This window comes from Sarcophilus harrisii, chromosome 1, assembly GCF_902635505.1.
Source record: "Sarcophilus harrisii chromosome 1, mSarHar1.11, whole genome shotgun sequence".
Taxonomy (NCBI): Eukaryota; Metazoa; Chordata; class Mammalia; order Dasyuromorphia; family Dasyuridae; genus Sarcophilus; species Sarcophilus harrisii.
Window position 1 is genome coordinate 8,350,952 of NC_045426.1, and position 14,542 is coordinate 8,365,493.

General features: G+C 37.0%; 1 protein-coding gene across 1 annotated transcript in view; it reads left to right on the forward strand.

Annotated features, from left to right (window-relative positions):
• The first annotated feature begins 605 nt into the window (after positions 1 to 605).
• The window catches only part of LOC100934073 (TCR gamma alternate reading frame protein), a 39,024-nt gene continuing 25,087 nt past the window's right edge, over positions 606 to 14,542 (forward strand). The window contains exons 1-4 of the mRNA XM_031962023.1: positions 606 to 664; positions 932 to 996; positions 1,095 to 1,202; positions 14,146 to 14,325. Coding sequence (XP_031817883.1) covers positions 606 to 664; positions 932 to 996; positions 1,095 to 1,202; positions 14,146 to 14,325 — 412 coding nt within the window. The remainder of the gene's footprint in view (positions 665 to 931; positions 997 to 1,094; positions 1,203 to 14,145; positions 14,326 to 14,542) is intronic.

Genomic DNA, 14,542 nt, shown 5'->3' on the forward strand with positions numbered 1-14,542 from the left:
AAACACAATGAGCAGATCAAAGAGAATGTTTGCATAAGATAATAGCAATGTCTTTTTAAGAACAACTTTGAGCAACCAAATCATTTTGACTATCACAAACACCCAAATTAACTATAAAGGACATGAAAGAAGACACTGTCTTCATCCAGAGAAAAAAAGTGATAAATAGAATTACATATAGAATGGACTTACATAGATATTTATATACTTCAATATTTGCATCTAATGGGAGCCATCTCTAGGATGAGGGTGTGGGGGAAGAAAGTTCAACCATAATTTTTGTAAATATTTAAAAGAAAAAGCAAGTGGTAATGATAGATTTCCAGTTTCATGTGTGATTCTCTTTTTTCAGTTATACTTTTTCTATAATTCTTAAGTTCAAAATTTAAAAAAAAACCTTAAATTTTCCAAAAATTCTGTAGAACCAAAAAAAAAAAAAAGAAGAAAACTAAAATGTTATGACTTATCTATGGTCAAATAAATCCAGGACTTGAATCCAGGTCTTCTTGACTTTGAGATTCATTCTCTGTCCACTGTCCTGTTACCTCTCAATGAGAATAAAGCTTTAAAGACTTATAAGATCTTCCTCTTTTGAGAACTCAGTGATGTCTGAAGATCCATCAGACGACAGCCTCAGGATGTTTGGGACAAAGGGGGGGCAGAAGTGAGTCAAGACAACACCTCTCTGCCTTCATCTCTGGGCAAAGGAAAAGAAGCCCAATGACTGCTGACTTCAGCAAACCTGCCTCCTCCCACGGGGAGAGAGCCCTGCTTTGCACCTCTTAGAAAGATTGAAAGCACAATGAACATTAGACCAGGACTGAGCAGCTCCCTTCCTCTGCTGACTCCACAACAGGCCTCCTCCGCTCACCTTCCTCACTCATCCCTTTTCTCCACCTCTCAGTCTCCTCGTTTCCTTGTGTTTCCTTAGGTTCACAACTGGCCCAGCCAGAATGAGCCTCTGCCAAGTGCTTGCTGTGGCTACCCTCTGGGCCTGTGAGTATGCTTCTCCTCCTTTTCAGATCAGGAGAGAAACAGAAGAAATTTGCTAAAGCCCTTGCTCATGTCACTATGTTCTCTTCTTTTATTTCTAGTTGGCCATTCAGCCATAGAACTGAAGCAGCCTCAAGTGTCCATCACCAGTCAGGTGGGAACAGCGGCCCGGGTGACTTGTCATGTTGCTGGCATGCGGAACTTTGCTGGTTGGTACATATTCTGGTACCAACAGAAGCCAAGCCAGCCTTTGCAATACCTGCTGTCTATCCAATCAACACGTCTCCTCGAGGAAAAATCCTCATATAATGTAAGGAACAAGTTTGTGGCAGAAAAGAATGAAGACAAAAGAACATCAGCCTTAACAATAAACTCCATAACCCATGAAGATGAGGGCACCTACTACTGTGCATGCTGGGACTACCACAGCTATCATATCTCAGTGACAAGACATACAAGAATCCTGCCTCTTCAGTTTCCCCTCACATCCTCTTCCCTGGAGGCCGCCTCCTCCTTTCTGGCTCCCATCCCCAGTCTGCCTGCAGCACTTCCTGCATTTCTAATCAAGGCCATGAGCCCTGTGTCTATACTATATCACTGTTTTGCTCTAACTCACCCAGGTCCCAAACTCCCTCCATCACCACCATAATCATTCACATCTCTACAGACCCATAAGCTTTCCATTGCTTTTATGAGTTGGACAAGACAGCTCCTGAGGTTCCTTCCAGTTCTCCAATTCTGTCATTCTGCTTTTTGGCAGAGAACATTATGTTATAGTATGGTGTCATCCTTTCCACCATCCTGAAGAATAGGTTCTCTTTCCACTTCCACTTTACAAAGGAAGAGGAACTCAGGGATGATTTATGTGGCTTGTCCAGCACCAGCTAAGTGTTAGTTTAAAGTGTCATCCAAATTTCTTTTTTTTCCCTTCCTCTCTACCTCCTCAGCTCTAGATGTAGCTATAATTAGACACAAACATGTGTAGATGTTTGTATAATATCACTCTACACAAATTTGTATTTATCAAATAACATCTTCCTTCATATATCCTTTGTAGTTAACTTGGGTATTTATGATGATGAAAATGAGTTTACTCTTACCATCTTCTCTTCATTCTTCATTATTTCATGCAGATCTAGCCATATTTTTAATACCAACAAACTCATTGCTTCTCATAGCTCAATAGTATTCCATCATGTTTAAATACCCAACTTATTCAATCATTCCCAATTGACGGTCATCTCCACAATTTCTAGTTCTTTTGTACTACAAAGAGTGCTGCTATCAATGATTTAGAACATATGGGTTTTTCCCCCATTTTTCCTAATCTTTTTTGTAAATAGACCTAATAGTAATATTTCAGAGCCAAAGGTATAGGAGTTTAATAATTCTTTGGCATAATTCCAGATTGTTCTCCTAAATGGTTGGATCAGTTCACAATTTCCTGCACAATTAGTGTCCCAATTTTCCACATCCTCCAACATTTGTTGCTTTGTCCTTCAATCAGTTATGCCAGTTTTATAGGTATAAAATAACTCAAGGATGTTTTGATCTGCATTTCTCTAATCAATAAATATTTTGAGAAATTTTTATACGTATCTATAACTTGTGATTTCTTTACCTAAAATTGTCTGTTCATAAACTTGGCTCTTTATCAGTTGAAGAATGACTCAATGAGAAAAATTTTGGAACATGGAACATATTGTCTATCAGACTTATGGATAGGAGAACAATTCATAAATAAGAGATAGAGAGCCATGTGAGGTATAAAATGGATAATTTCAATTACGTTAAATTAAATTTTGCACAAATAAAACAAATGGAAAGCAGAAAATTAGGGGACAAATTTGTTAAGTCCAGACTAGCTCCCTGGAGGCCTCAGGATCATCCAGAGTCGGGATAAGTAAAAGTCCTTGGTCTTTAGGGGGAGAAGCAGGCAAACTGCCAGGAGTTTAGCCAAAGATCGATTCTAGAGTCCAGAATCTCCACTTTTCTCCTCCTTGTCCTGCCACCAAGTAAGTCTCTGGCCTCTGTCACCACCCTCTAATCCTTGCCTACAATTATCTTTTTTTTTTTTTTTGCTGAGGCAATTGGGGTTAAGTGACTTGCCCAGGTCACACAGCTAGGAAGTGTTCTTTGTCTGCGGCCAAATTTGAACTCACGTCTTCCTGACTTCAAGGTTGATGCTCTATCCACTGCTTCACCTAGCTGCCCTGCCTACAATTATCTTAACATTGAGCCAGCACCAAATGGTGAGAAGGACCATCTCTCCAAACTTATGCTAATAGAGTCATTGTCTTATATTTAATAGGTAATTAGCCTTACATGCTTGGTTGTCTGATTCAGGCACACCTTTTTCAGAGTTTCAGTCCTTTACACAAATTTATAGTCAGTTTCTCAGATAAAGGTCTCATAACTCAAAAAAATTTATCTAATCTCTAATAAGATTATAATTGTTTATTTTATATTAATATTTGTTATATTATATATACATATACATCACTTTAAGGTTTAAAAACTACTTTACAAATGTAACAAAATAGGATTTATGTAACACTTTAAGATTTTTGAAGGATTTATCCATGTTAACTCATTTGAATCTCACAACAATCTTGGGAGATAGACTAGCGTCTCCCATACTTTGAGACTTGAGGGAATTGAGGGAATATTACTATTCCCATTTTAGAGATGAGGAAACTGAGCCTGAGAGTTGAAGTGGCTTGCCCAGGGTCCCCCAGCAGCTATCTCTGCATGAAATGGAATTTGAACTTAGAGTTTTCTGATTCTGTTTTCTGACATTCACTCAATGGGAAAAATCACTAGTTTCTTTCATTTTCTGTAATGTGTATATACAATAATAAAATGCACCCAACTGGAACAATGTGAGATCCAATAAGAATATCTAGATCAGTGTTTCTCAAACTTTTGTTTTCAGTATCTTTATCCTATTAAAAATGATTGAGGATCGTTCCAAAGCCTTTTTATTTATCTGGATTATATTTATAGACATTTTCCATATTGGAAATAAAAACTACTTTTAAATTTGTAGACCCTCTAAAAGAGTTTCAGAGATCCCCAGGATTACTTTGAGAACCATTGATCTAGATAAACCATTTTGTAAGCTCTGAAGAACTAAATGTTGACTTTTAGTATCAGTTCAAAAGAAATCCATTGAATAGTTTGACACTAGAAATTTTAAAAAATGTGGAAAGATCACATGGGGCAGGATTAGGCAGGAGTGGAAAAATTATTTGAATCGAGAAGGATTCTGGGAAGTAATTTACTAGTTCCACATTAATAATATAAGAACTGAGTCCACCTTTCCCCTAAATATAAGGTGGGAGAGTAATGCCTGTATTCTTTCCCCTGAAGGTATCCCAGGAAGGTTATCCCTAACATGGGATTCCTTCAGAGAACCCAAAAAAATAACCCAGCCCAACAATGCCAGTGGGAGAATCATTTAAGGCAAAAGACCTTTGGAATGAACCACTCACTAGTCAGTGAACCAAAAAAATAAATAAATAAATCCCAAGAAAAGGTTTATCCCTCAGGGAACTTAGTCAAATTGGGGGACCAAGAATGATACGCATGAAATTATTATAGAAAAGTAGAGGATGGTTTCTAATTCAGGGATAAAATAGATGAAATGGAAAGGCTGTGACCACTGTGGGCCAAAATGCAGTGGTTCTCAAAGTATGGTGTGGAGAACCCTGGGGATCTTTGAAACCCTTTGAGAGGGTCTACAAATTCAAAAATAGTGTTTATTTCCAATATGGTAAATGTCTATAAATATAACCCAGATAAACAAAAACACTTTGGAGAGATCCTCAATCATTTTTAACAGGATAAGGTACTGAAAACAAAAGTTTGAGAACCACTGGCCAAAAGCAATAGGATTTAAGGCATTGAGCATTGCCTAGAGGGCATCTGTAATCAGGAATAGGACAGACTAGATGATTAGCTAAGGCCTGGCCTGCTCGGATGATCTGTGGTTCAATTCAATTCTGTGTGGCTATCTGGAGACTGCCTCAACACACCTCTTGGGTCTTTCAGAGCCCAGGGCTTCTCTATAATTAGGAATAGCTGCAGCCTCCCTTAAAAGAATGTGATGACTTCAAAATCAAGAGCCCATCCATTGCACACAAGAGGAATTATTTTCTAGGCTAAATCTTTCTGCCTGACCCCAAGAGAGAAGATGAAAGTGTGGTTCCTGTTGGCAGGAAAGGAGTTGCAAAGGAGACAAATCTGAGCATGTGAGTCAAGTTTTCTGAACTCCCCAAACCCCCAGCCAACTGCCATGAATTCTGTCCACAGCAAGGATCTCCAATCCTTTTCTCAAGCCCTGTCCCAAATCATACATGGCAATGTCCATTTTAATCACTCCGTTCATTTATTTAACAAGTGTTAAAGCCTCCACTGTGAACCAGGAACTTTTAGTAGACATAAATAACACAAAGAAATGCCCCCACCCCCAAGGCAGCTTCTGACCTTGAGAAGTTTCATGATACTGAGAGATATTACACCACAAGGAGAAGTAGACATAATCCATTTAGAGCTGGAAGAGATGTCAGAAGTCACCCAGTTGAACTGTCTGATTTGCCATTCAGAAACTGGAACTCATGGAGGGCAATTAACTGAACCAAGTCCACACTAGGGTGTGTGTGTGTGTGTGTGTGTGTGTGTGTGAGAGAGAGAGAGAGAGAGAGAGAGAGAGAGAGAGAGAGAGAGAGAGAGAATATATTTGAGTGTGAATACAGATGTGGTGTATATTTGCATGCATGCAACAGACCTGTGGACACTCAAGGTACTATGATTCCTCCATGTGATCTTCCAAACTGAATGAAAAATCAAATCTCCAAACAGCCATTTTGCTTGGGCTGTTTGAACAGTAGGACAGTGAATCTATGTCAGAGTTTATTTATTTGTCTTTGCCAAAAGAAAAGATAGGTTTGGAGGTCTTATAGAAGTAGACTGAGTGAAGAACAACAAAATGAAAGATGATCACAACAAGGATGTGTACTTGAGTGGAGTCCAAAATCAGGAGAGAGAATTGAACTGAAGTCAGAAAGATCTAGGTTAAAAGCCAATTCTTATTTCTGGTGCCTGGCATATAATAAGTGATAATAATAAGTAATATATAATAAGTAATACATACTTCTTGCTGCCCGTGGGGAAGTGACTTCAGGTCATTCTCAGTTCCCTCATCTATGCAAAGTGAAATAGAATCCTCCCAGTGGTGACTCACATGGTTATTGGGAGGAAGGTGATGGTGACTGACTTTGTGCTTTCATTATTTTAGATGAGGAATCATCCTGTACCAAAGTAATGTGGTTCCTATGCTACAACTTGCAGGCTTGAAGAGTTATTCAGAAGACTGAGAGGTCTAAAAAGCAATCTAGAATTTTGTACAAAGGGTTATAAAAATGTGTGTGCCCTTTGAGCTAGAGATAAAACTATTTGGTTTCTTTCCTAAGATGATCAGGAGAAAAGAAAAGAAAAGATCCTACATGTTCTAAAACATTGATAGCAACCTGGAAATTATGAGTCTGCCCATCAATTGGGGAATGGTTGAGTATATGATCAGGATGGAATACTACTGGTCTGTAACAAATGATGAGTCTGGTCATCTTAGAAAAACATGGAAAGACTTAAATGGCATAATGAAAAGCACAATAAGCAGGTCCAAAAGAATGCTTGTATGCAATAATAGCAATGTCATTTTAGAAACAGCTTTGAGGGACCAAGTCAATTCTGACTATTGAAAATACCCAAATTAACTATAAAAAACATCTAAAGAAAGATGCTAATTGTAACATGTACAAATTACAATATACACTATGAATATACAAATATGAATAAAATTGTTTTACATAGACATTCATATGAAGAGAGGAAGGGAGAAAAAAGATATTTCCACAATAATTTTCATCAAATACTTAAAAGGAAAAGTAATAGGTACATATTGTACTTCCAGTTTCATATGCAATATATTTTTTCCTTTTCTAATTTTTCTATAATTCTTACATTTAAATTTTTTTTAAATTGGAATTAAATTTGAAAAACATCCAGAAGAATGAAAAAGAGAAAGAAAATTGAAAGGTTATGATTTACCTATGGTCAAATGAATCCAGAACTTTAATCCAGATCTTCTTGACCTTGAGATTTATTCTCTGTCCACTCTTCATGTTACTTCTCAATGAGAATAAAGCTTTAAAGAAATATAAGATCTTCTTTTGAAGATTCAGTGGTGTCTAAGGAGCCATAAGCAGACAGTCTCAAGATGTTTGGGACAGAGAGGAGCTGAAGTAGATCAAGACAACACCTTTCTGCCTTCATCTTTGGGCAAAGGAAAGGAAGGTCAATAACCACTGACCTCACCAAGCCTGTCGTCTCCCATGGGGAGAGCCCTGCTCTGCACCTCTTAGAAAGGTTGAATACACAATGAACATTAGACCAGGACTAATCCTTTCCTCTGCAATCAGGAGGCCTCCTTCTGCCACCCTCTCCACTCACCCACTCTCTCCAGCTCTTAGTCTCCTTGCTTCCTTGACTTTCCCTCAGGTTCACAATTGGCACAGCCAGAATGAGTCCCCACCAAGTGCTTGCTGTGACCACTCTCTGGACTTGTGAGTATGCTTCTCCTTCTTTTCAGACCAGGTGATAAACAGAAGAAATTTGCCAAAGCCCCTCCTCATGTCACTATGTTCTCTTCTTTTATTTCTAGTTGGACCTGCAGCCTTAGAACTGAAGCAGCCTCAAGTCTCCATCAGAGGGCTGAACTCCACAATAAGGGTGACTTGTCAAGTGACCAACAGTTGGAACTTTGCTCATATCCATGTACACTGGTACCCACAGAAGCCAAACCTGCTCTTTGTCCAATCAACCAGTGGCCCCCAGAAAAAATCATTAGATGATATGAGGGACATATTTGTGATAGAAAAAAATACAACATCAATCCTAATAATAACCTACTCAAGACATAAAGATGAGGCTATCTATTACTGTGCATGCTGGGAATATCACAGATGTCAACACTTAGTGAAAATACATATGAAAATCCTACCACATCTTCTTCCCTGGGGGGCCACCTCCTTATTTCTGGCTCCCATCCTCAATCTGCCTGCAGCGCTTTCTGCATTTCTTCTCAAGGCCATATGACCTGTGTCAATACTATACCAAATTCCTGCTCTAACTCACACAGGTTCCAGATTTCCTCCATCAGGAACCAACCATTTCCACAGAATATATAAGAGAAAGAAAAACTGTAAACAAGGGGGAAAAAGGGGTGAAAGGAAATATACAGCTAGTAATCATAACTGAATGTGAATGGGATGAACTCTCCTATAAAACAAAAACAGATACTACAATGGCTTAAAAAACAGATTCCTACAATATGTTATTTATAAGGAAAAGGTGAAATACACAGATGTACACAGAATAAAGATAAACACTTGGGGCAGAATATATTATGTTTTGGTTTAATTTTAAAAAGCAGGGATAGCAATCCTGATCTCATACAAAACTAAAGCAAAAATAAATCTAATTAAAAGAGCAAAGGTACATCTTGCTAAAATATACCATAGAAAACAAAGTAATATCAACACTAAACATATATACACCAAGTGGTATAGCATGCAAATTCTTAGAGAAGTTGTCAGTTACAGGAAAAAAAAATAAATAACACAACTATTTTAGTGAGGAACCTCAATTTGACCCTCTCAGAATTAGGTAAATCTAACCATAAAATTAACCACAAAAAGAAATAAGTTAAGGGGATGAATAGAATCTTTAGAAAACAGATATGATAGACCTCTGGAAAAAAATGAATGGGGATAGAAAGAAATATACCTTTTTTTCTCAGTGGTACATAACACCTACACAAAAATGGACCATGTATTGGGGTATAAAACCTGATCATGATACAATAAAAATTACATGCAATAAAGAATTATGGAAAGATAGACTAAAAATTAATTGGAAATTAAACAATCTCACCCTAAAGAATGAGTTTAATCAAACAACAAATCATAGAATCAATCAATAAAATCATCCAAGAGAATGACAATAATGAGATAACATACCAGAACTTATGGGATACAAGTCAAAACAATTCCTAGGGGAAATTTTATATCTCTAAATGCTAACATGAAGAAAATAGAGAAGAGCAATGAATTGGGCATGAAGCTAAAAAAAAAATCTAGAAAAATAATAAATAAATAAATAAACAGTTAAACACCAAATTAGAAATTCTGAAAATCAAAGAAGAGATTATTGAAAAAAAGAAAATTTTTGAACTAATAAATAAAACTGAGCCTTAACTTTATGAAAAAATGAGCAAAATAAATAAACTTTTGGTTAATTGGATTAAAAAAAAGAAAAGAAAATTATCTTACTAGTAAAAAAAAAAATGAAAAAAAGTAAATGTACCATCAATGAAGAAGAAATTAAAGTAACAATTAGGAACTATTTTACCCAACTATATGCCAATAAATTTGACATTTGACATTTCTATTTGAAATGGATGAATATTTACAAAAAATATAAGTTGACCAGATTAACAGAAAATGTAATTGAATATTTAAACAGATTTGTAGAAAAATAAATTGAAGAAGCTATCAATGAACTCCCTATCAAAAAATCTCCAGGGATGTATTTAAAAGTGAATTTTACCAAGCATTTAAAGAACAACCAATTCCAATACTATATAAATAATTTGGAAAAATAAGTGAAAGAGTCCTGCCAATTTCCTTTCATGATACAAATATGGTACTGATATCTAACCCAGGAAGATTCAAAACAGAGAAAGAAAATTCTTGCCCAATCTCTCTAATGAATATTAATGAAGAAATTTTAAATAAAATAGTAGCAAAGGGATTAAAGAAATTTATCATCAGGTTAATATACTAGGACTAAGAGGGATTTATATCAGGAAAGAATTTATATTGGCTACTTCAATATAAGGAAAACTATCAGCATACTTGACAATACTGAATTGACAAAACTAACAGAAATTATATCAATATATCAATAAGTGCAGAAAAAGCTTCTGGCAAAATATAGCACCTATTCCTATCTAAAAAACACTAAAGAGCATAGAAATAAATGAAGTTTTCCTTAAAATGATAAGTAAAATCTATTTTAAACCATGAGCAGGCATTATGTGTAATGGGCATAAGCTAGAAGCAAAAGGGAGAAGAAAAAAAAATAATTCCCATTATCACCATTGTTATTCAATGTTGTAGTAGAAATGTTAGCTTTAGTAATAAGAGAAGAAAAAGAAATTGAAGGAACTGGAATAGATAAGGAAGAAACAAAGCTATAATTCTTTGTAAATGATATGTTAGTATATTTAGAGAATCCTAGAGAATCAATTTAAACAATTACCAACTTTAGAAAAATTGCAGAATCAGCACTTGCACATGGTATCAACAAATCCCAGCAGCAACAAATATAAAGAGAAATTCCATTCAACATAACTGTAGATAATATAAAATATTTGGGAGTCTATCTGCCAACTAAAACCCAGGAAATATATTGATATAATTATAAAACATTTTTCACAATAATAAAGTTACATATAAATACTTGGAAAAATATCAATTGTCCCTGTGTAGGCTGAACTAATATAATAAAAGTGAAATTTCTGCCTAAATTAGTCTACTTATTCAGGGTCATGCCAATCAAATTGCCAAACTAATTATTTTATAGAGCAAGAAAAAAATAACAAAATTCATTTGGAAAAATAAAAAGCCAAGGATATCAAGGGAATTGATGAAAAAAATTAAAGCAGATTAAAAACCGTATTATAAAGCAGTAGTCATCAAAACCATTTGGTATTGGCTAAGAAATATAATGATAGATCAATGGAACGAATAAGGTACACAAGATACACAAGACAATAGTCAATAACTATTGTACTCTTCTATTTGACAAATCAAAAGAGTCTAGTTTCTGGGATAACTAACTGACAAAAATTAGTGGGAACACTGGAAAATAGTGTAGCAGAAAAAAGGCATAGAACAACATCTTGCACCCTATTCCAAGATAAATTTGAAATGGGTTCATGCTTTAAAACATAAAGGATGATAATATAAGCAAGTTGGGAGTGCAAATTATAAACTACCCCTCTGATCTTTGGAGGAGGGAGCAATTTGTGGCCAAAGAACTGGAGAACACTATGAAATGCAAAATAGATAATTTTAATTACATTAACTTAAAAAAGATTTTGCACAAAACTAATGCAGCCAAGATTAGAAGGGAAGCAGAAAGCTGAGAATCAATTTTTATAGCCAGATGGATGTGAAATAGTACCTCAGAATTGTCTTAATTTGCATTTTTCTATTCAATAGTGAGCCAGAGCATTTTTTCATATGATTATAATTGGCTACAATTTTTTCATATGAAAATTATCTGTTCACATCCTTTGACTATTTATCAGTGGGAAATGACTTTTTTCCTAGAAATTTAACTCATTTCTCTATATATCTAAGAAATTAAGCCTTTATCAGAAACACTCGCCGTAAAAACTTAAATGCCTTTCCTACATCACTAAGATAGCAAATATCTGAAACAGAAATTGAATCCAGATATTCCTGATTCCATGTCTGTCCCCTTGTTCACATCTCATGAACCAAAGTTGGTAAATGGTTCCAATATTCCTCATGAGAAAATGAGAGAAACATGAACAAGGAAGACATGAACATTTTCTCTTAATTCCAACTCAAATGCTTTTTTGGGTAGAATTCGGACTAAATGCCCAGGAAAGCAGCTTCCAACATTCAGATGCTATTTCTCCTCATTATTTCTGCTGGTGGTTCATTATCTTTGTTAGTTACCAAGTATTGACTCAGGTAGTGTATACCCAGTGTTGTGGGAAAGATCAAGGGTATCCAAGACGTCATTCCCTGTGAAGACCGCGTATTTTAAAATCAGCCGGAGTCAGGAATTCAGGTTAGGGGAAAATCGTCAATCTTTATTCTCAGTGAAGAAAGATCGGAGGTGGAAGGGAATTGGCGATAGCAATGTGTGCAGCTGAGTCAAGAAGCTAGCTAGACCAGAAGCCACACCACCAGCAGCTACAAGCATAGAACCCAAGCCCAATCTCTCTCCACCTCTCTTCCTGTCTCCCTCTGCCTCCACCCACCAAAATCATCATTTCCTATACAACACATCAGGACTTGCACAGAGAGTGGGCGGGGGCCATTCTTTCTCCAATCATGTATATTAATAGAGTATAGTCCAATTACTATTTAGCCTCACGTGCTTGGGACCTCAGTGCATCAACTCAAGCCTCAGCCCATTACAATTCCCTTCAAGAGACTTCCAATAGTCTTGGCAAAATCATATGATCAGGAGTGAAAAAGAATGATGTATCTAAAGATAGTTAATACCTAGAAGTATAGACAGGAGGAGAATTTTTGCGTCATGGAGGTAGAGGAGGGGCAATGAAAGTGCTTCATGGAGGGAAATCTAAACAAAAGTAATGACCCAATGAACCAAAGTCAGAAAGAAAAAGGGAGGCAAATTCTACAAGTTCTCCAGTTTTTGCACAAAACACACAATTGAAACAATAAAGAATCACAGAACTTCCTTGACAAGTATTCTCTCCAAGAAATGAGGCTCAAAAACTTCTCATGTGCTCTCTTCAAAAGCATTTCTCTAATATTAAAATATTCACCCAGTTTCTATCAATAAACATTTATTAAACATCTTTATAGAGCTTTTTGATGTTTCTACATCCCAGATAATCCTCTGATATGAGAAGTTTCATTTACTGAGAGGGTCTCTGACTGGAAGTTCCCTACAACACTGAAATATAGGTCCATTAAAAATAGGTCATCAAGCATTTTGTGAAACCTGGGGATAGAAAAACAAAAATGCCCCTCAGGGACCATAGGTTTTGTGGGGGAAGCAACATGGACACACAAATAAGAAAGTCAAAATTAAATCCAAAACAGGAGACAGGGGCTGGACATGTAATTTTGGTCCTATTAGGAACTCCCAGGTGAAGAAACTTCTTTGATCAATAGAGACCAGGGCTTTCTCATAACAAGGAGCCTTAGAGACTTGCGTGGTTTACTGAGAACTCCGATTAGTCACCCAGGGTCACACAAGTCAGAGACATAGCTTGAATTTGGGCCCTCTGGATTTGAGGACAGCTCTCTACTCCTTTTTGCATTTCTCATGTAATTTCTCATGAAAAGAAAATGCCATTTAATTTAAGACAGAGGAGGCCCTAGTATTGGAAGGGATTCAGGAAAGTTCCTCTGTAAGTCAATAGAGCTGATCTGGGTCTTGGAAAAAGGCTCAGAATTCCAGGAGGAGGAGGAGGAGAAGCTAGGGGAGTTGACCTGTTGTTACAGTTCCAGGGACAAATAAAAAATCCTTCATTTGGTGTTGAACCCTTCATAAGCTGTCCCCTTCCTACAATGCTAGGGTCTTCTACCTTCCAGTGTGCTACACACACACACACACACACAAATACAAAAACAAGCAAAAAAACAGACATATGAATATACATAAACATACACACAAGCACAAATGTGCACATAAATATCCATACACAGAAATAGGAATACACACAAATACATATATGTACAAACACACATACACCCAGAGACATAAATATACACAAACATAAAAACACAAACTGAAACAGAAAACGCACATGAACACGAACACATACATAAAAACACACAAATACGCAAACAAACAAAGTGGCAGAAGTGGGTTAAGACCACTTCTTTTTCCACCTTCATCTAGGGGCAAGGAAAACAAAAGCCAATCACCATTGACCTTTGCAAGCTTGCCCCCTCCCATGGGGAGAATCCTGCTTTGCACCTCTTAGAAAGGTTGAATGCACAATGAACATTAGACCAGGACTGAGCACTCCCTTCCTCTGCTGCTACTCCACAGCAGGCCTCCTGTTGTCCCCCTTCCCACTCACCCTCTCTCTGCATTTCAGTCTCCTCGCTTCCTTGGGTTCTCCTCAGGTTCAGAACTGATCCAGCCAGAATGAGCCTCCGCCAAGTGCTTGCCGTGGCCGCCCTCTGGGCCTGTGAGTACGCTTCTCCTCCTTTTCAGATCAGGAGAGAAATGGAAAAAATTGGCCAAAGCCCCTGCTCATCTCACTATGTTTTCTTTTACTTCTAGTTGGCCATGCAGCCATAGAACTCAAGCAGCCTCAAGTTTCCATCACCAGGCGACCGGGAACAGCAGCACGGGTGACTTGTCAAGTGGCCGGCAGTGAAAACTTTGAGGATATGCTCATGTACTGGTACCAACAGAAGCCAAACCAGCCTTTACAGTATCTGATCTCTGTCCAATCAACCAGTATCCCCAAGGAAAAATTCTTTGGTGAAGTAAGGAAAAAATTTGTGGCAGAAAAGAATGGAGACAAAAGAACATCAGACCTAACAATAAACTCCATAACCCCTGAAGATGAGGGCACCTACTAGTGTGCATGCTGGAAATACCACAGCCATCAACTCTCAATAACGAATCATACAAGAATCCTGCCCTCCTCAGTCTCCCCCCACATCCTCTTCCC